Genomic DNA, 22,633 nt, shown 5'->3' on the forward strand with positions numbered 1-22,633 from the left:
ACAAATTGATGGCATTTCTGCCTGGATGCTGCGTCTGAAATTGTAGCTCTCTATCTCCTTCCTTGTCACAGATATGGGCTTTTCAAGTTTTCTCCAGTTTCAAAAATCGATGACCCGCGGGTCAACTTTTTTCCAAAATTTTCAATATTCCCCAATTTGCCCCAAATTTACACACATTGATGGCATTTCTGCCTGGATGCTGCGCCTGAAATTTTAGCTCTCTATCTCCTTCCTTGTCACAGACATGGGCTTTTCAAGTTTTCTCCAGTTTCAAAAATTGATGACCCGTGTCAACATTTTAAGAAAATTTTCAATATTCCCCAATTTGCCCCAAATTTACACACATTGATGGCATTTCTGCCTGGATGCTGCGCCTGAAATTGTAGCTCTCTATCTCCTTCCTTGTCACAGACATGGGCTTTTCAAGTTTTCTCTACTTACAAGAATCGATGACCCGGGTCAACATTTTTGGAAATTTTCAATATTCCCCAATTTGCCCCAAATTTACACACATTGATGGCATTTCTGCCTGGATGCTGCGTCTGAAATTGTAGCTCTCTATATCCTTCCTTGTCACAGATATGGGCTTTTCAAGTTTTCTCCAGTTTCAAAAATTGATGACCCGGGTCAACATTTTTAGAAAATTTTCAATATTCACCAATTTGCCCCAAATTTACACACATTGATGGCATTTCTGCCTGGATGCTGCGCCTGAAATTGTAGATCTCTATCTCCTTCTTTGTCACAGACATGGGTTTTTCAAGTTTTCTCTACTTACAAGAATCGATGACCCGGGTCAACATTTTTAGGAAATTTTCAATATTCCCCAATTTTCCCCAAATTTACACACATTGATGGCATTTCTGCCTGGATTCTGCGTCTGAAATTGTAGCTCTCTATCTCCTTCCTTGTCACAGACATGGGCTTTTCAAGTTTTCTCTAGTTACAAGAATCGATGACCCGGGTCAACATTTTTAGAAAATTTTCAATATTCCCCAATTTGCCCCAAATTTACACACATTGATGGCATTTCTGCCTGGATGCTGCGTCTGAAATTTTAGCTCTATATCTCCTTCCTTGTCACAGATATGGGCTTTTAAAGTTTTCTCCAGTTCCAAAAATCGATGACCCGGGGATCAACTTTTTTCCAAAACTTTCAATATTACCCAATTTGCCCCAAATTTACACACATTGATGGCATTTCTGCCTGGATGCTGCGCCTGAAATTTTAGCTCTCTATCTCCTTCCTTGTCACAGATATGGGCTTTAAAAGTTTTCTCCAGTTTCAAAAATTGATGACCCGGGTCAACATTTTTAGAAAATTTTCAATATTCCCCAATTTGCCCCAAATTTACACACATTGATGGCATTTCTGCCTGGATGCTGCGTCTGGAATTGTAGCTCTCTATCTCCGTCCTTGTCACAGACATGGGCTTTTCAAGTTTTCTCTAGTTACAAGAATCGATGACCCGGTGATCAACTTTTTTCCAAAACTTTCAATATTCCCCAATTTGCCCCAAATTTACACACATTGATGGCATTTCTGCCTGGATGCTGCGTCTGAAATTGGAGCTCTCTATCTCCTTCCTTGTCACAGATATGGGCTTTTCAAGTTTTCTCTAATTTCAAGAATCGATGACCCGCGGGTCAACATTTTTAGAAAATTTTCAATATTCCCCAATTTGCCCCAAATTTACACACATTGATGGCATTTCTGCCTGGATGCTGCGTCTGAAATTTTAGCTCTCTATCTCCTTCCTTGTCACAGATATGGGCTTTTCAAGTTTTCTCTAGTTACAAGAATCGATGACCCGCGGGTCAACATTTTTAAGAAAATTTTCAATATTCCCCAATTTGCCCCAAATTTACACACATTGATGGCATTTCTGTCTGGATGCTGAGTCTGAAATTTTAGCTCTCTATCTCCTTCCTTGTCACAGATATGGGCTTTTCAAGTTTTCTCCAGTTTCAAAAATCGATGACCCGGGGGTCAACTTTTTTCCAAAATTTTCAATATTCCCCAATTTGCCCCAAATTTACACACGTTGATGGCATTTCTGCCTGGATGCTGCGTCTGAAATTGTAGCTCTCTATCTCCTTCCTTGTCACAGATATGGGCTTTTCAAGTTTTCTCCAGTTTCAAAAATCGATGACCCGGGGGTCAACTTTTTTCCTAAATTTTCAACATTCCCCAATTTGCCCCAAATTTACACACATTGATGGCATTTCTGCCTGGATGCTGCGTCTGAAATTGTAGCTCTCTATCTCCTTCCTTGTCACAGATATGGGCTTTTCAAGTTTTCTCCAGTTTCAAAAATCGATGACCCGGGTCAACATTTTTAGAAAATTTTCAATATTCCCCAATTTGCCCCAAATTTACACACATTGATGGCATTTCTGCCTGGATGCTGCGTCTGAAATTGTAGCTCTCTATCTCCTTCCTTGTCACAGATATGGGCTTTTCAAGTTTTCTCCAGTTTCAAAAATCGATGACCCAGGGGTCAACTTTTTTCCAAAATTTTCAATATTCCCCAATTTGCCCCAAATTTACACACATTGATGGCATTTCTGCCTGGATGCTGCGTCTGAAATTGTAGCTCTCTATCTCCTTCCTTGTCACAGATATGGGCTTTTAAAGTTTTCTCCAGTTTCAAAAATCGATGACCCGGGGGTCAACTTTTTTCCAAAATTTTCAATATTCCCCAATTTGCCCCAAATTTACACACATTGATGGCATTTCTGCCTGGATGCTGCGTCTGACATTGTAGCTCTCTATCTCATTCCTTGTCACAGATATGGGCTTTTCAAGTTTTCTCCAGTTTCAAAAATCGATGACCCGGGGGTCAACTTTTTTCCAAAATTTTTAATATTCCCCAATTTGCCCCAAATTTACACACATTGATGGCATTTCTGCCTGGATGCTGCGTCTGAAATTGTAGCTCTCTATCTCCTTCCTTGTCACAGATATGGGCTTTTCAAGTTTTCTCAAGTTTCAAAAATTGATGACCCGGGGGTCAACTTTTTTCCAAAATTTTCAATATTCGCCAATTTGCCCCAAATTTACACACATTGATGGCATTTCTGCCTGGATGCTGCTTCTGAAATTTTAGCTCTCTATCTCCTTCCTTGTCACAGATATGGGCTTTTAAAGTTTTCTCCAGTTTCAAAAATCGATGACCCGGGGATCAACTTTTTTCCAAAACTTTCAATATTACCCAATTTGCCCCAAATTTACACACATTGATGGCATTTCTGCCTGGATGCTGCGTCTGAAATTGTAGCTCTCTATCTCCTTCCTTGTCACAGACATGGGCTTTTAAAGTTTTCTCCAGTTTCAAAAATCGATGACCCGGGTCAACATTTTTAGAAAATTTTCAATATTCCCCAATTTGCCCCAAATTTACACACATTGATGGCATTTCTGCCTGGATGCTGCGCCTGAAATTTTAGCTCTCTATCTCCTTCCTTGTCACAGATATGGGCTTTTCAAGTTTTCGCCAGTTTCAAAAATCGATGACCCGGGGGTCAACTTTTTTCCAAAATTTTCAACATTCCCCAATTTGTCCCAAATTTACACACATTGATGGCATTTCTGCCTGGATGCTGCGTCTGAAATTGTAGCTCTCTATCTCCTTCCTTGTCACAGATATGGGCTTTTCAAGTTTTCTCTTGTTTCAAGAATCGCTGACCCGGGGATCAACTTTTTTCCAAAACTTTCAATATTCCCCAATTTGCCCCGAATTTACTCACATTGATGGCATTTCTGCCTGGATGCTGCGTCTGAAATTGTAGCTCTCTATCTCCTTCCTTGTCACAGATATGGGCTTTCAAAGTTTTCTCCAGTTTCAAAAATCGATGACCCGGATCAACTTTTTTCCAAAACTTTCAATATTCCCCAATTTGCCCCAAATATACACACATTGATGGGATTTCTGCCTGGATGCTGCGTCTGAAATTGTAGCTCTCTATCACCTTCCTTGTCACAGATATGGGCTTTTCAAGTTTTCTCTAGTTTCAAGAATCGATGACCCGGGGGTCAACATTTTTAGAAAATTTTCAATATTCCCCAATTTGCCCCAAATTTACACACATTGATGGCATTTCTGCCTGGATGCTGCGTCTGAAATTTTAGCTCTCTATCTCCTTCCTTGTCACAGACATGGGCTTTTCAAGTTTTCTCTAGTTACAAGAATCGATGACCCGCGGGTCAACATTTTTAAGAAAATTCTCAATATTCCCCAATTTGCCCCAAATTTACACACATTGATGGCATTTCTGTCTGGATGCTGCGTCTGAAATTGTAGCTCTCTATCTCCTTCCTTGTCACAGATATGGGCTTTTCAAGTTTTCTCCAGTTTCAAAAATTGATGACCCGGGTCAACATTTGTAGAAAATTTTCAATATCCCCCAATTTGTCCCAAATTTACACAAATTGATGGCATTTCTGCCTGGATGCTGCGTCTGAAATTGTAGCTCTCTATCTCCTTCCTTGTCACAGATATGGGCTTTTCAAGTTTTCTCCAGTTTCAAAAATTGATGACCCGGGTCAACTTTTTTCAAAAATGTTCAATATTCCCCAATTTGCCCCAAATTTACACACATTGATGGCATTTCTGCCTGGATGCTGCGTCTGAAATTGTAGCTCTCTATCTCCTTCCTTGTCACAGACAGGGGCTTTTCAAGTTTTCTCTACTTACAAGAATCGATGACCCGGGTCAACATTTTTAGAAAATTTTCAATATTCCCCAATTTGCCCCAAATTTACACACATTGATGGCATTTCTGCCTGGATGCTGCGTCTGAAATTTTAGCTCTCTATCTCCTTCCTTGTCACAGATATGGGCTTTTCAAGTTTTCTCTAGTTTCAAGAATCGATGACCGGCGGGTCAACATTTTTAGAAAATTTTCAATATTCCCCAATTTGTCCCAAATTTACACAAATTGATGGCATTTATGTCTGGATGCTGCGTCTGAAATTTTAGCTCTCTATCTCCTTCCTTGTCACAGACATGGGCTTTTCAAGTTTTCTCTAGTTACAAGAATCGATGACCCGCGGGTCAACATTTTTAAGAAAATTTTCAATATTACCCAATTTGCCCCAAATTTACACACATTGATGGCATTTCTGTCTGGATGGTGCGTCTGAAATTGTAGCTCTCTATCTCCTTCCTTGTCACAGATATGGGCTTTTCAAGTTTTCTCCAGTTTCAAAAATTGATGACCCGGGTCAACATTTGTAGAAAATTTTCAATATTCCCCAATTTGCCCCAAATTTACACACATTGATGGCATTTCTGCCTGGATGCTGCTTCTGAAATTTTAGCTCTCTATCTCCTTCCTTGTCACAGATATGGGCTTTTAAAGTTTTCTCCAGTTTCAAAAATCGATGACCCGGGGATCAACTTTTTTCCAAAACTTTCAATATTACCCAATTTGCCCCAAATTTACACACATTGATGGCATTTCTGCCTGGATGCTGCGTCTGAAATTTTAGCTCTCTATCTCCTTCCTTGTCACAGATATGGGCTTTTAAAGTTTTCTCCAGTTTCAAAAATCGATGACCCCGGTGATCAACTTTTTTCCAAAGCTTTCAATATTACCCAATTTGCCCCAAATTTACACACATTGATGGCATTTCTGCCTGGATGCTGCGCCTGAAATTTTAGCTCTCTATCTCCTTCCTTGTCACAGATATGGGCTTTTCAAGTTTTCTCCAGTTTCAAAAATTGATGTCCCGCGGGTCAACATTTTAAGAAAATTTTCAATATTCCCCAATTTGCCCCAAATTTACACACATTGATGGCATTTCTGCCTGGATGCTGCGTCTGAAATTTTAGCTCTCTATCTCCTTCCTTGTCACAGATATGGGCTTTCAAAGTTTTCTCCAGTTTCAAAAATCGATGACCCGGGTCAACATTTTTAGAAAATTTTCAATATTACCCAATTTGCCCCAAATATACACACATTGATGGCATTTCTGCCTGGATGCTGCGTCTGAAATCGTAGCTCTCTATCTCCTTCCTTGTCACAGACATGGGCTTTTCAAGTTTTCTGTAGTTACAAGAATCGATGACCCGCGGGTCAACATTTTTAGAAAATTTTCAATATCCCCCAATTTGTCCCAAATTTACACAAATTGATGGCATTTCTGCCTGGATGCTGCGTCTGAAATTGTAGCTCTCTATCTCCTTCCTTGTCACAGATATGGGCTTTTCAAGTTTTCTCCAGTTTCAAAAATTGATGACCCGGGTCAACTTTTTTCGAAAATTTTCAATATTCCCCAATTTGCCCCAAATTTACACACATTGATGGCATTTCTGCCTGGATGCTGCGTCTGAAATTGTAGCTCTCTATCTCCTTCCTTGTCACAGACATGGGCTTTTCAAGTTTTCTCTACTTACAAGAATCGATAACCCGGGTCAACATTTGTAGAAAATTTTCAATATTCCCCAATTTGCCCCAAATTTACACACATTGATGGCATTTCTGCCTGGATGCTGCTTCTGAAATTTTAGCTCTCTATCTCCTTCCTTGTCACAGACATGGGCTTTTCAAGTTTTCTCCAGTTTCAAAAATTGATGACCCGGGTCAACATTTGTGGAAAATTTTCGATATTCCCCAATTTGCCCCAAATTTACACACATTGATGGCATTTCTGCCTGGATGCTGCGCCTGAAATTGTAGCTCTCTATCTCCTTCCTTGTCACAGACATGGGCTTTTCAAGTTTTCTCTACTTACAAGAATCGATGACCCGGGTCAACTTTTTTCCAAAATTTTCAATATTCCCCAATTTGCCCCAAATTTACACACATTGATGGCATTTCTGCCTGGATGCTGCGCCTGAAATTTTAGCTCTCTATCTCCTTCCTTGTCACAGATATGGGCTTTTCAAGTTTTCTCCAGTTTCAAAAATTGATGACCCGGGTCAACATTTTTAGAAAATTTTCAATATTCCCCAATTTGCCCCAAATTTACACACATTGATGGCATTTCTGCCTGGATGCTGCGTCTGAAATTTTAGCTCTCTATCTCCTTTCTTGTCACAGATATGGGCTTTTCAAGTTTTCTCCAGTTTCAAAAATCGATGACCCGGGGATCAACTTTTTTCCAAAACTTTCAATATTCCCCAATTTGCCCCAAATTTACACACATTGATGGCATTTCTGCCTGGATGCTGCGTCTGAAATCGTAGCTCTCTATCTCCTTCCTTGTCACAGACATGGGCTTTTCAAGTTTTCTGTAGTTACAAGAATCGATGACCCGGGTCAACATTTTTAGAAAATTTTCAATATCCCCCAATTTGTCCCAAATTTACACAAATTGATGGCATTTCTGCCTGGATGCTGCGTCTGAAATTGTAGCTCTCTATCTCCTTCCTTGTCACAGATATGGGCTTTTCAAGTTTTCTCTAGTTTCAAGAATCGATGACCCGCGGGTCAACATTTTTAAGAAAATTTTCAATATTCCCCAATTTGTCCCAAATTTACACAAATTGATGGCATTTATGTCTGGATGCTGCGTCTGAAATTTTAGCTCTCTATCTCCTTCCTTGTCACAGACATGGGCTTTTCAAGTTTTCTCTAGTTACAAGAATCGATGACCCGCGGGTCAACATTTTTAAGAAAATTTTCAATATTACCCAATTTGCCCCAAATTTACACACATTGATGGCATTTCTGCCTGGATGCTGCGTCTGAAATTTTAGCTCTCTATCTCCTTCCTTGTCACAGATATGGGCTTTTAAAGTTTTCTCCAGTTTCAAAAATTGATGACCCGGGTCAACATTTTTAGAAAATTTTCAATATTCCCCAATTTGCCCCAAATTTACACAAATTGATGGCATTTCTGCCTGGATGCTGCGCCTGAAATTTTAGCTCTCTATCTCCTTCCTTGTCACAGACATGGGCTTTTCAAGTTTTCTGTAGTTACAAGAATCGATGACCCGCGGGTCAACATTTTTAGAAAATTTTCAATATTCCCCAATTTGTCCCAAATTTACACAAATTGATGGCATTTCTGCCTGGATGCTGCGTCTGAAATTGTAGCTCTCTATCTCCTTCCTTGTCACAGATATGGGCTTTTCAAGTTTTCTCCAGTTCCAAAAATCGATGACCCGGGGGTCAACTTTTTTCCAAAATTTTCAATATTCCCCAATTTGCCCCAAATTTACACACATTGATGGCATTTCTGCCTGGATGCTGCGCCTGAAATTTTAGCTCTCTATCTCCTTCCTTGTCACAGACATGGGCTTTTCAAGTTTTCTCCAGTTTCAAAAATTGATGACCCGGGTCAACATTTGTGGAAAATTTTCGATATTCCCCAATTTGCCCCAAATTTACACACATTGATGGCATTTCTGCCTGGATGCTGCGCCTGAAATTGTAGCTCTCTATCTCCTTCCTTGTCACAGACATGGGCTTTTCAAGTTTTCTCTACTTACAAGAATCGATGACCCGGGGATCAACTTTTTTCCAAAACTTTCAATATTACCCAATTTGCCCCAAATTTACACACATTGATGGCATTTCTGCCTGGATGCTGCGTCTGAAATTTTAGCTCTCTATCTCCTTTCTTGTCACAGATATGGGCTTTTCAAGTTTTCTCCACTTTCAAAAATTGATGACCCGGGTCAACATTATTAGAAAATTTTCAATATTCCCCAATTTGCCCCAAATTTACACAAATTGATGGCATTTCTGCCTGGATGCTGCGTCTGAAATTGTAGCTCTCTATCTCCTTCCTTGTCACAGATATGGGCTTTTCAAGTTTTCTCCAGTTTCAAAAATCGATGACCCGGGGGTCAACTTTTTTCCAAAATTTTCAATATTCCCCAATTTGCCCCAAATTTACACACATTGATGGCATTTCTGCCTGGATGCTGCGCCTGAAATTTTAGCTCTCTATCTCCTTCCTTGTCACAGACATGGGCTTTTCAAGTTTTCTCCAGTTTCAAAAATTGATGACCCGTGTCAACATTTTAAGAAAATTTTCAATATTCCCCAATTTGCCCCAAATTTACACACATTGATGGCATTTCTGCCTGGATGCTGCGCCTGAAATTGTAGCTCTCTATCTCCTTCCTTGTCACAGACATGGGCTTTTCAAGTTTTCTCTACTTACAAGAATCGATGACCCGGGTCAACATTTTTAGAAAATTTTCAATATTCCCCAATTTGCCCCAAATTTACACACATTGATGGCATTTCTGCCTGGATGCTGCGTCTGAAATTGTAGCTCTCTATATCCTTCCTTGTCACAGATATGGGCTTTTCAAGTTTTCTCCAGTTTCAAAAATTGATGACCCGGGTCAACATTTTTAGAAAATTTTCAATATTCCCCAATTTGCCCCAAATTTACACACATTGATGGCATTTCTGCCTGGATGCTGCGCCTGAAATTGTAGATCTCTATCTCCTTCTTTGTCACAGACATGGGTTTTTCAAGTTTTCTCTACTTACAAGAATCGATGACCCGGGTCAACATTTTTAGGAAATTTTCAATATTCCCCAATTTTCCCCAAATTTACACACATTGATGGCATTTCTGCCTGGATTCTGCGTCTGAAATTGTAGCTCTCTATCTCCTTCCTTGTCACAGACATGGGCTTTTCAAGTTTTCTCTAGTTACAAGAATCGATGACCCGGGTCAACATTTTTAGAAAATTTTCAATATTCCCCAATTTGCCCCAAATTTACACACATTGATGGCATTTCTGCCTGGATGCTGCGTCTGAAATTTTAGCTCTATATCTCCTTCCTTGTCACAGATATGGGCTTTAAAAGTTTTCTCCAGTTTCAAAAATTGATGACCCGGGTCAACATTTTTAGAAAATTTTCAATATTCCCCAATTTGCCCCAAATTTACACACATTGATGGCATTTCTGCCTGGATGCTGCGTCTGGAATTGTAGCTCTCTATCTCCGTCCTTGTCACAGACATGGGCTTTTCAAGTTTTCTCTAGTTACAAGAATCGATGACCCGGTGATCAACTTTTTTCCAAAACTTTCAATATTCCCCAATTTGCCCCAAATTTACACACATTGATGGCATTTCTGCCTGGATGCTGCGTCTGAAATTGGAGCTCTCTATCTCCTTCCTTGTCACAGATATGGGCTTTTCAAGTTTTCTCTAATTTCAAGAATCGATGACCCGCGGGTCAACATTTTTAGAAAATTTTCAATATTCCCCAATTTGCCCCAAATTTACACACATTGATGGCATTTCTGCCTGGATGCTGCGTCTGAAATTTTAGCTCTCTATCTCCTTCCTTGTCACAGATATGGGCTTTTCAAGTTTTCTCTAGTTACAAGAATCGATGACCCGCGGGTCAACATTTTTAAGAAAATTTTCAATATTCCCCAATTTGCCCCAAATTTACACACATTGATGGCATTTCTGTCTGGATGCTGAGTCTGAAATTTTAGCTCTCTATCTCCTTCCTTGTCACAGATATGGGCTTTTCAAGTTTTCTCCAGTTTCAAAAATCGATGACCCGGGGGTCAACTTTTTTCCAAAATTTTCAATATTCCCCAATTTGCCCCAAATTTACACACGTTGATGGCATTTCTGCCTGGATGCTGCGTCTGAAATTTTAGCTCTCTATCTCCTTTCTTGTCACAGATATGGGCTTTTCAAGTTTTCTCCAGTTTCAAAAATTGATGAACCGGGTCAACATTATTAGAAAATTTTCAATATTCCCCAATTTGCCCCAAATTTACACACATTGATGGCATTTCTGCCTGGATGCTGCGTCTGAAATTGTAGCTCTCTATCTCCTTCCTTGTCACAGATATGGGCTTTTCAAGTTTTCTCTAATTTCAAGAATCGATGACCCGCGCGGGTCAACATTTTTAGAAAATTTTCAATATTCCCCAATTTGCCCCAAATTTCCACACATTGATGGCATTTCTGCCTGGATGCTGCGTCTGAAATTGTAGCTCTCTATCTCCTTCCTTGTCACAGATATGGGCTTTTCAAGTTTTGTCTAGTTACAAGAATCGATGACCCGCGGGTCAACATTTTTAAGAAAATTTTCAATATTCCCCAATTTGCCCCAAATTTACACACATTGATGGCATTTCTGCCTGGATGCTGCGTCTGAAATTGTAGCTCTTTATCTCCTTCCTTGTCACAGACATGGGCTTTTCAAGTTTTCTCTAGTTACAAGAATCGATGACCCGGGTCAACATTTTTAGAAAATTTTCAATATTCCCCAATTTGCCCCAAATTTACACACATTGATGGCATTTCTGCCTGGATGCTGCGTCTGAAATTTTAGCTCTATATCTCCTTCCTCGTCACAGATATGGGCTTTTAAAGTTTTCTCCAGTTCCAAAAATCGATGACCCGGGGATCAACTTTTTTCCAAAACTTTCAATATTACCCAATTTGCCCCATATTTACACACATTGATGGCATTTCTGCCTGGATGCTGCGCCTGAAATTTTAGCTCTCTATCTCCTTCCTTGTCACAGATATGGGCTTTAAAAGTTTTCTTCAGTTTCAAAAATTGATGACCCGGGTCAACATTTTTAGAAAATTTTTTATATTCCCCAATTTGCCCCAAATTTACACACATTGATGGCATTTCTGCCTGGATGCTGCGTCTGGAATTGTAGCTCTCTATCTCCTCTTTGTCACAGACATGGGCTTCTCAAGTTTTCTCTTGTTACAACAATCGATGACCCGGGTCAACTTTTTTCCCAAATTTTCAATATTCCCCAATTTGCCCCAAATTTACACACATTGATGGCATTTCTGCCTGGATGCTGCGTCTGAAATTGTAGCTCTCTATCTCCTTCCTTGTCACAGACATGGGCTTTTCAAGTTTTCTCTAGTTACAAGAATCGATTACCCGGGTCAACATTTTTAGAAAATTTTCAATATTCCCCAATTTGCCCCAAATTTACACACATTGATGGCATTTCTGCCTGGATGCTGCGCCTGAAATTTTAGCTCTCTATCTCCTTCCTTGTCACAGATATGGGCTTTTCAAGTTTTCTCCAGTTTCAAAAATTGATGACCCGGGTCAACATTTTAAGAAAATTTTCAATATTCCCCAATTTGCCCCAAATTTACACACATTGATGGCATTTCTGCCTGGATGCTGCGCCTGAAATTTTAGCTCTCTATCTCCTTCCTTGTCACAGATATGGGCTTTTCAAGTTTTCTCCAGTTTCAAAAATTGATGACCCGGGTCAACATTTTTAGAAAATTTTCAATATTCCCCAATATGCCCCAAATTTCCACACATTGATGGCATTTCTGCCTGGATGCTGCGTCTGAAATTTTAGCTCTCTATCTCCTTCCTTGTCACAGATATGGGCTTTTCAAGTTTTCTCTAGTTACAAGAATCGATGACCCGCGGGTCAACATTTTTAAGAAAATTTTCAATATTCCCCAATTTGCCCCAAATTTACACACATTGATGGCATTTCTGTCTGGATGCTGAGTCTGAAATTGTAGCTCTCTATCTCCTTCCTTGTCACAGATATGGGCTTTTAAAGTTTTCTCCAGTTTCAAAAATCGATGACCCGGGGGTCAACTTTTTTCCAAAATTTTCAATATTCCTCAATTTGCCCCAAATTTACACACGTTGATGGCATTTCTGCCTGGATGCTGCGTCTGAAATTTTAGCTCTCTATCTCCTTTCTTGTCACAGATATGGGCTTTTCAAGTTTTCTCCAGTTTCAAAAATTGATGACCCGGGTCAACATTTTTAGAAAATTTTCAATATTCCCCAATTTGCCCCAAATATACACACATTGATGGGATTTCTGCCTGGATGCTGCGTCTGAAATTGTAGCTCTCTATCTCCTTCCTTGTCACAGATATGGGCTTTTCAAGTTTTCTCTAGTTTCAAGAATCGATGACCCGCGGGTCAACATTTTTAGAAAATTTTCAATATTCCCCAATTTGCCCCAAATTTACACACATTGATGGCATTTCTGCCTGGATGCTGCGTCTGAAATTTTAGCTCTCTATCTCCTTCCTTGTCACAGATATGGGCTTTTCAAGTTTTCTCCAGTTTTAAAAAATTGATGACCCGGGTCAACATTTTTAGAAAATTTTCAATATTCCCCAATTTGCCCCAAATTTACACACATTGATGGCATTTCTGTCTGGATGCTGCGTCTGAAATTTTAGCTCTCTATCTCCTTCCTTGTCACAGATATGGGCTTTTCAAGTTTTCTCCAGTTTCAAAAATCGATGACCCACGGGTCAACATTTTTAGAAAATTTTCAATATTCCCCAATTTGCCCCAAATTTACACAAATTCATACCATTCCTGCCTGGATGCTGCGTCTGAAATTTTAGCTCTCTATCTCCTTCCTTGTCACAGATATGGGCTTTTCGAGGAATTGGATTTCGGGCCAAAATTGTCAAAATGACACCAAACTTGCACCAAAGAATCCTGGTGCCATGGGGATGTTGTGTGTGAATTTGGAGCTTTTTGTGTGTTTCCTAGGCCAACATATGGCCCATCCAAAAAAAGTCAAAGTGGATAAGGGTCCCCCTTACCTCCTCTGAAAAAAATGACCAAAATTTAAATTTTCTTTAAACTCATACCAATGAATCATCGTGCCTCCCAGAGTGTGTGTGGGGATTTTTTGAGCTCTTTAGTTTCTTCCTTGTCCAAAAATTTGGGCTTTTAAAGGAATTGGATTTCGGTCAAAATTGTCAAAATGACTCCAAATTTGCACCAAAGAATCCTGGTGCCATGGGGATGTTGTGTGTGAATTTGGGGCTTTTTGTGTGTTCCCTAGGCCAAGATATGGCCCATCCAAAAAAAAGTCAAAGTGGATAAGGGTCCCCACTTACCTCCTCTGAAAAAAATGACCAAAGTTTAAATTTTCTTTAAACTCATACCAATGAATCATCGTGCCCCCCAGAGTGTGTGTGTGGATTTTTTGAGCTCTTTAGCTTCTTCCTTGTCCAAGATATGGGCTTTTAAAGGAATTGGATTTCGGTCAATATTGTCAAAATGACACCAAACTTGCACCAAACAATCTTGGTGCCATGGGGATGTTGTGTGTGAATTTGGGGCTTTTTGTGTGTTTCCTAGGCCAAGATATGGCCCATCCAAAAAAAAGTCAAAGTGGATAAGTCCCCCGTTACCTCCTCTGAAAAAAATGACCAAAATTTTAATTTTCTTTAAACTCATACCAATGAATCATCGTGCCCCCCAGAGTGTGTGTGTGGATTTTTTGAGCTCTCTATCTCCTTCCTTGTCACAGATATGGGCTTTTCAAGTTTTCTCCAGTTTCAAAAATCGATGACCCACGGGTCAACATTTTTAGAAAATTTTCAATATTCCCCAATTTGCCCCAAATTTACACAAATTCATACCATTCCTGCCTGGATGCTGCGTCTGAAATTTTAGCTCTCTATCTCCTTCCTTGTCACAGATATGGGCTTTTCGAGGAATTGGATTTCGGGCCAAAATTGTCAAAATGACACCAAACTTGCACCAAAGAATCCTGGTGCCATGGGGATGTTGTGTGTGAATTTGGAGCTTTTTGTGTGTTTCCTAGGCCAACATATGGCCCATCCAAAAAAAGTCAAAGTGGATAAGGGTCCCCCTTACCTCCTCTGAAAAAAATGACCAAAATTTAAATTTTCTTTAAACTCATACCAATGAATCATCGTGCCTCCCAGAGTGTGTGTGGGGATTTTTTGAGCTCTTTAGTTTCTTCCTTGTCCAAAAATTTGGGCTTTTAAAGGAATTGGATTTCGGTCAAAATTGTCAAAATGACTCCAAACTTGCACCAAAGAATCCTGGTGCCATGGGGATGTTGTGTGTGAATTTGGGGCTTTTTGTGTGTTCCCTAGGCCAAGATATGGCCCATCCAAAAAAAAGTCAAAGTGGATAAGGGTCCCCACTTACCTCCTCTGAAAAAAATGACCAAAGTTTAAATTTTCTTTAAACTCATACCAATGAATCATCGTGCCCCCCAGAGTGTGTGTGTGGATTTTTTGAGCTCTTTAGCTTCTTCCTTGTCCAAGATATGGGCTTTTAAAGGAATTGGATTTCGGTCAAAATTGTCAAAATGACACCAAACTTGCACCAAACAATCTTGGTGCCATGGGGATGTTGTGTGTGAATTTGGGGCTTTTTGTGTGTTTCCTAGGCCAAGATATGGCCCATCCAAAAAAAAGTCAAAGTGGATAAGTCCCCCCTTACCTCCTCTGAAAAAAATGACCAAATTTTAATTTTCTTTAAACTCATACCAATGAATCATCGTGCCCCCCAGAGTGTGTGTGTGGATTTTTTGAGCTCTTTAGCTTCCTCCTTGTCCAAGATATGGGCTTTTAAAGGAATTGGAATTTGGACAAAATTGTCAAAATGACTCCAAACTTGCACCAAAGAATCCTGGTGCCATGGGGATGTTGTGTGTGAATTTGGGGCTTTTTGTGTGTTTCCTAGGCCAAGATATGGCCCATCCAAAAAAAAGTCAAAGTGGATAAGTGTCAAAAAATGGCTGTATCAAAAAATCTGAAGAGCAAAACTGACAACGAAAATAAGATATTTCATGAAGAATGGACAGAGAAATATGCTTTCATCCTCCCCAGCTTTATAAATGCAAAGCCCACATGCCTGATATGTAACGAGGGTGTCTCTGTATGCAAAGAGTATTATATTAGACGGCACCACGAAACGAAGCATGCTAATTTCAAGGTTGCATTCCCTCCGAAGACAGAGGCACGACAGCGCAAAATCGAAGCACTGAAAGGAAGTTATGCATACAGCAGCAGGATCCTGGTGCGAGGCCTCACATCCCAACAGAAGGTAACGAGTGCATCGCTGAAAGCGTCGTGGGTACTCGCAAAGCACAACAAGCCGTTTGTTGATGCAGAGGTCTTTATGGAGATGATGGTGAAAGTTTTGGAGGAACTTGATACCGGCAAGTCGATGGATGGTGTGATCGGGTCAGTGAAACAGATGTCCCTCTCTGCGAGGACCGCTGCCGGCCGCATAGAAGTGCTGTCCGACGCAGTGCAGGGTGCAATTATCGACGGTGTCAGTCGCGCAAACTACTTCTCCTTAGCCATAGACGAGAGCACTGACAAAACAGATGTAGCACAGTTGTGCGTTTATGTTAGATATTATGATGGGAAGGATTTCAAGGAAGAGCTGCTGTCTCTAATTCCATTAGAAGGGCACACCACTGGAGATGTTGTATTTGAGAAACTGGAAGAGTTGCTTCAGTTGCATTCATTATCATTTGAGAGGGTTAACCTAATCCTAATCCTGCTATGGTGGGAAAGCACAGAGGTCTGGTGACTAGGCTGAAAAAAATCGCCCCCCAAATCCATGGGCTGCACTGCCTCATCCACCAAAGTGTCCTTTGTGCCAGACTGAGTGGCGAACTAAGGGATATCATGGACAAAGTCATGAAAGTCATTAATTTTGTCAGAGGTACATCAAGCACCCAGCATAGGCTTTTCCGACAACTTGTGGCAGAGTCAGAAGATGCCACCGACGATGACTTGCTACTTCATAATGATGTGCGCTGGTTAAGCAAGGGGAAAGCGCTGGATCGCTTCTGCGTGCTATTGAATGAGATCAAGGCGTTCCTTGGAATGAGCAAGAGCATAGCAGCAGCTGACCACCTTATCCTGCTGGAAGATGAAAAGTTCATGTCCAATGTAGCGTTTTTATCTGACATATTTGGCCACCTAAACCAGCTGAACCTTCAGCCACAGGGGAGAGACAAAACACTCGTGGACATGGTTGAAAAACTGGAGTCATTCACGAGGATGCTTGAGATGTTTGAGGCAGACATATCCACCGGCAGGCTCCTACATTTCAGCACCTTAAAGAGGACAGCGGGAGAGGTGACGGAGCTGATGGTTGACTTCATCAAGAAGCTACGAGCCAACTTCAACTCTCGGTTTGATGACTACTCCATCCCCAAAGACATCATTGACTTTATACGTGACCCTGCAGTAAAAATAGCCGACAACTTCTCCTCCCTGGCAAAAGCAACGATCCCCTCTTTAGATCAGGCTGCGCTGGAAATTGAAATGATTGATTTCCGAACCACCTCAGTTGTGCGAGATCCGCTGAGAAGTGCGGAGTCTCTGTGTGCCTTTTGGGTTGGCCGACTATGCTCCGAGGAATACAGCAACCTCAAGAAAGTCGCACACTACATTCTGACAATGTTCCCTTCCACCTACGTGTGTGAGTCCTCATTTTCAGCCATGAATGCAATAAAAACGCACGAGAGGAATAGACTGACTCACAAAAATCTGGATAACTGCCTGAGGATTAAAGTGACGTCTATTTCACCAGATATCCAGAAAATAGTGACAAGCGGGAGATGCCACTTTTCACACTAGGTAAGTAATCTATACCAGTGTCTAATCTGAACTGAATTTTTAATGAATGTCTCGTAGGCTAGGCCTAATTCTTACGAAGCATACAGTAAATGTAACACTTCTGCTCTGTCGTAACAGGAGCTTCGAGCACTCCAGCCCATGGTCGAGCCTCTTTTTTGCACTGATTTGTTCCGATTTGACAGGGCAAGTGTATTACATTACATTACGATCATTTGGCGGACGCTTTTATCCAAAGCGACTTACATTACATTATCACCCTTCGCAGAGGGGGGAGCAATTGAGGGTTCGGTGCCTTGCTCAGGGGCACCTCAGCAGGGACTCGAACCGGCAACCCTCCGGTTCTTAAGCGGAAGCTCTACCCACTCGACTACTGCCTCCTTATTGTATTGTTATCAGTTTACATTTTTGGTGTAATAACTTGAGTAGGCTACGCTATGTTTGAAACTCGTGTTTTACTTTTCACAGTCTGTCTGCACCAGGGCACTGTCCACTGACTTAATTTTTTTTTTGCATGTTGAGCGTTCACGCTGCACCTCGCTGATGTGCTTATTCACCCTTGTATCCAAAAGAAACAAATAAGCATTATTGTTAGACTGAGGAAATTTTTCTGTTTTGGAAAATGAAGTTTGTAAATAAAGAGCATTTTTGAGAGTGGCAGTCTCGCCTCGTCTTCATTCGCTTATCCGGGGTCGGGTCGCGGTGGCAGCAGCCTTAGCAGGGAGACCCAGACCTCCCTCTCCCCGGCCACTTCGTCCAGCTCTTCCCGGGGGATCCCAAGGCGTTCGCAGGCCAGCTGGGAGACATAGTCTCCCCAGCGTGTCCTGGGTCTTCCTCGAGGCCTCCTTCCGGTGGGACGTGCCCTGAACACCTCACCAGCGAGGCGTTTGGGAGGCATCCTGATCTGATGCCCGAGCCACCTCAACTGGCTCCTCTCAATGCAAAGGAGCAGCGGCTCAACTCTGAGCTCCTCCCGGATGACTGAGCTTCTCACCCTATCTCTAAGGGAGAGCCCAGCCACCCTACGGAGGAAAATCATTTTGGCCGCTTGTACCCGCGATCTCGTTCTTTCGGTCACTACCCACAGTTCGTGACCATAGGTGAGGGTGGGAACGTAGTAGAGTCCGCTTCACTGCCGACGCCGCACCGATCCGTTTGCCGATCTCCCGCTCCATCAGACTGGCAGTCCGATTTCATGTTTCTTCATTTTCATTATCTAATCTAGTTCAAACAACCTCGCGGGCCAGATGTTTTTGCTCACGAGCAAAAACATAGGTCGCCTATTGCCGACCTATGCTCTATTCAGATTTCAATAGCGTTGAATAATGTGTGGATAAGAAATAATAATAATAATAATAATAATAATAACAATAATAATCAATATTGTAAATATTGATTCTTTAATGTATATAAAGCTATTATGATATCAATTTTAAACTACGTCAACTTTGAAGTTGAATATGTATATGTCGCCCTCTTGTGGTTAAATGGAATACTGCATTCTCAGCAGCTCTTCAGAAAACAGATAAAGAGAAACAAGTTGCTGATCACAAGGAGTACAAGTTGAGGATGTGTTTTTCGGAAACTACAATGTAAATAATTTGTATTTATTCTGAGTCGAGCAGCTGGACTGTAGTAGTGCACAGCAGGCCCTTGTAGCCACTAGACTCCGCAGAGTCTGTCCAGTTGTACCAGACGCTCATGCTTCCGATTCATGACTTCGTGAAAGTCTGGCACAACTGCTGCTGCAGGTCCTTGTAGGCAGTAGACTCTTCTGAGACTCTTTAGATTCTCCTGCATACAAGGACCAGCTGTGTGTCTGCAGGCCACCAGAGCACAGCTGAGCTGAGTTACTGGGACAGTCTGCTCGTTTGCTGTTGGGGAGGGAAGTGACACAAAGACTTTGAGGACTGTTCACTGGGTTTGACACCCCTGCTCTAGCTCTTTCCTTGTCCAAGATATGGGCTTTTCACACAATCGAACGATTTGGTCCATGTGGGAAATTTGACCAAAAATGTAATTGAATGATCCTCGTGTCCTGTAGATGCTGCGTTTGAACAATGTAGAGTTCTAGCTCTTAAATTGACCAAGATAGGGGCTTTTACCCTACCCTTTTAACCTACGCCAGGATCCTGTTTGTTGACTTCAGCTCTGCCTTTAACACCATCATCCCCTCACTGTTGCAAGACAAGCTCTCCCAGCTCCACGTGCCCGACTCCACCTGCAGGTGGATCAGAGACTTCCTGACTGACAGGAAGCAGCGCGTGAAGCTGGGGAAACACGTCTCTGCTTCACGCTCCATCAGCACCGGTTCCCCTCAAGGCTACGTTCTTTCCCCTCTACTCTTCTCCTTGTATACAAACAACTGCACCTCCAGTCATCAATCAGTCCAGCTCCTGAAGTTTGCGGACGACACCACCCTCATTGGACTCATCTCTGATGGGGACGAGTCCACCTACAGGCAGGAGATTGACCGTCTGGTGAATTGGTGGTGGGAGCCATCATCTCCCAGGACCTCAAGTGGGAGCTCAACATCAGCTCCCTCAGCAAAAAAGCCCAGCAAAGGATGTTCTTCCTGCGGCAGCTGAAGAAGTTCAGCCTGCCAAAGACATTGATGGTACACTTCTACTCTGCCATCATTGAGTCCATCCTCACCTCCTCCATCACCGTCTGGTTCGCTGCAGCCACTGCCAAGGACAAGGGCCGGCTGCAGCGTATCAAACGCTGTGCGGAGAAGGTGATCGGCTGCAACGTGCCGTCCCTCCAGGACCTGTACGCCTCCTGGACCCTGAAGCGGGCAGGCAAGATTCTGGCCGACCCCTCCCACCCTGGACGCAAACTGTTTTTAACCCTCCCCTCTGGCAGGAGGCTGAGGTCCATCAGGACCAAAACCTCACGCCACAAATCGAGTGTCTTCCCCTCTGCAGTGGGCCTTATCAACAAGGCCTGGGTCTTCCACTGACTCATAATAAACCCCTGCACATTCACTTTATTTAGCAGTATTCTTAAGTTAATTTATTACAATAATCCCCTGCACGTTTTTTAACACTCTATTCATCAGCATTCATTTAGTTGACTTAATTAATTCAGTGTGTTTTTAATTTAAGTATTCGCCGAGCTGCTGTTTGTACATGTTGTTTTATGTTGTTTTATATTTTGTTTTTTGTTGTCTTTTCTACATGTTATACGTTCGCAACTAGAACCACAGCAAATTCCTGTTAAGTGTATACTTAATTGGCAAATAAAGCAATTCTGATTCTGATTCTGATTCGTTACATGACTTTGTCATTGTGTTTTAATAACTGGTTAAAGGTTTAATCACTATCCGCCATCACACATCAATCAGTTCATCAATTTTGTATTTTTACTAACAGTTTTTCCAGAGACAAGTAACTAGGTCCCAGAGGGCGGTTTTAAACATGGCAACACACCTCACTGAGGCCAAGTTTTCTTTGCCAAGTCATGGGCTTTTCACAGAAATTACCAATATGGTCCATGGTTACACTGACATTTTGTGAGAATTTGAGTAAAAAATTAACCTCCTGAGAGCTCCACTGGATTTATTTTGCATGCATTTATAATTTATCCTTGCTGTTTTGGATTTATGGACCCAAAGTGATCTTTAGACTACTAATGACTGTCGAAAATGTTTAGACATGAGGACAACAGGTTCAAGTTAAACCCAATGGTGTATAAGGTGTAGGGTGGATTAAGTATAATGTCCATATATGAGGACACAAGGTCTTAGGAGGCTAACATTTCCCCAAACTTGCATCAATTTATCCTGATGCCATCTAGATGATGTGTTTGAAATTCAAGAGCTCTAGCTTTAGCTCTTTCCTTTGCCAAGGTAAGAGCAGCTATGTCTTTGTATCCACTTGATTGATCTCACTGATCAGTCTCACTCTGGCCTCACTTCATCTTGGGCGTGGCAGTGGCTCAGTCCATTGAGGACGCGGCGTGCCTTGGGAATCGGCACATCACATTGCAGTGCCCGTTCAACTCCAATCCACGCTTCAAGAGTCAGTCCCTTCACGTGATGTAACTGCCTCACGGGAGTTGCAGCAACTCTCCACCTGGAGCAGTTGACAGTTTGCATCGAGTCAATGCCCAGGCACCTGTACCCCCTCCAAGTGTGTGTGCGTTCAGGAGGGGGCGCACGTGTGCTAGAGGGGGTACATTTTAATTTAAAATCATGACAAGAGTCCTGCTGTTTGTGGTGTTCAGTATCATAATACTTTTACTACACTGCTCTGAGAACAACCTGCTTCAGTCAGAATTGAACCGGGGCACCGGAAACATCACCATGATAGTCAACAGTATTGCACTAATCATGCGCACCACAGATGTGTATACCAACGCATGCACTCTGTGGGCTTCTCTCTCTTTGATTTGGAGCAGCATTTTGAAAAGAAACTGTGAGCAGAGACATGGTTTGAACTCATAACCTGGTGGTCATGAGGCTGAAGCTTAACTCATTGAGCTACAGACTACTTGTGCACTTTGGTTTTCTTTGTTGATGCCATTCACATATCAGGTTGAAAGTTGCCACCTGTAGGAAACTAGCATAAGGACCAAAGAAGGAACGAAAGGAAGGATCAAAGAAACTCATTTCTCCTTAGCTCAGAGAGTAGAGCTGATGGTTGGTGATCACAAGGGGTTGTGAGTTCAAGTCCCAACCTTCACACTAACTTTGCAAAAATCCCGGTAAAATTAATCCCATTTTTTCTTTTCTTTTAGTCTTTAGGCAATACATTGAATTTGATTTGATCTTCTCCCCATTCTTTTTTATATATATTTGTGTTCTGCAGTTTCATTTAAAGAGATATGGCAACAGGAACAGTTAATCTGTGGTAATATAGGGAGGCATCTATTGCCTTAATCTAAACAAAATACCTTCACTGAAGGGCACAAAACATAATACATGGCCTGTGGTCTATATAGTTTTTATATGGAGGACCAGCTGCTAAGTCCCTGTTTCTGGCTCATTTTGAGGTCAGTTACAGTAAACAAAGACAAAAAGAAAACAAGAAAACAGGACATGGGTCACACCATGCCTACCATAGCTGAATAAGCCCATACAACATAACAAGATAACATATAAAGTTGCATTTAACTAATTTATTGAACGAATGAATTATTTTCTAAAGGAACAAAAGTGCTCCCAGTCCTCCCTCTTCCTTGTGGGCGTGGCTTGGTGCTAGGCGCTCTGTGAAGCATCCTGATAACAGAGAAACACAAGGATAAAAGATAGGCAAATTAGTTCAACATAATGTTCCTTCATTTTACCTC

At 41.6% G+C, this 22,633-nt stretch overlaps 1 protein-coding gene across 1 annotated transcript; it reads left to right on the forward strand.

Annotated features, from left to right (window-relative positions):
* The first annotated feature begins 15,479 nt into the window (after window positions 1-15,479).
* Window positions 15,480-17,406, forward strand: LOC143015389 (SCAN domain-containing protein 3-like). The gene is made up of 3 exons (XM_076169350.1): window positions 15,480-16,201; window positions 16,420-17,186; window positions 17,402-17,406. Exons 1-3 carry the CDS (start codon window positions 15,480-15,482, stop codon window positions 17,404-17,406), a joined length of 1,494 nt encoding a protein of 497 aa, XP_076025465.1.
* The last annotated feature ends 5,227 nt before the right edge of the window (window positions 17,407-22,633 follow it).

Source organism: Genypterus blacodes, unplaced genomic scaffold (genome assembly GCF_046128005.1).
Source record: "Genypterus blacodes isolate CSIRO-AG114 ecotype Tasmania unplaced genomic scaffold, CSIRO-AGI_Gbla_v1 ptg000199l_1, whole genome shotgun sequence".
NCBI lineage: Eukaryota > Metazoa > Chordata > Actinopteri > Ophidiiformes > Ophidiidae > Genypterus > Genypterus blacodes.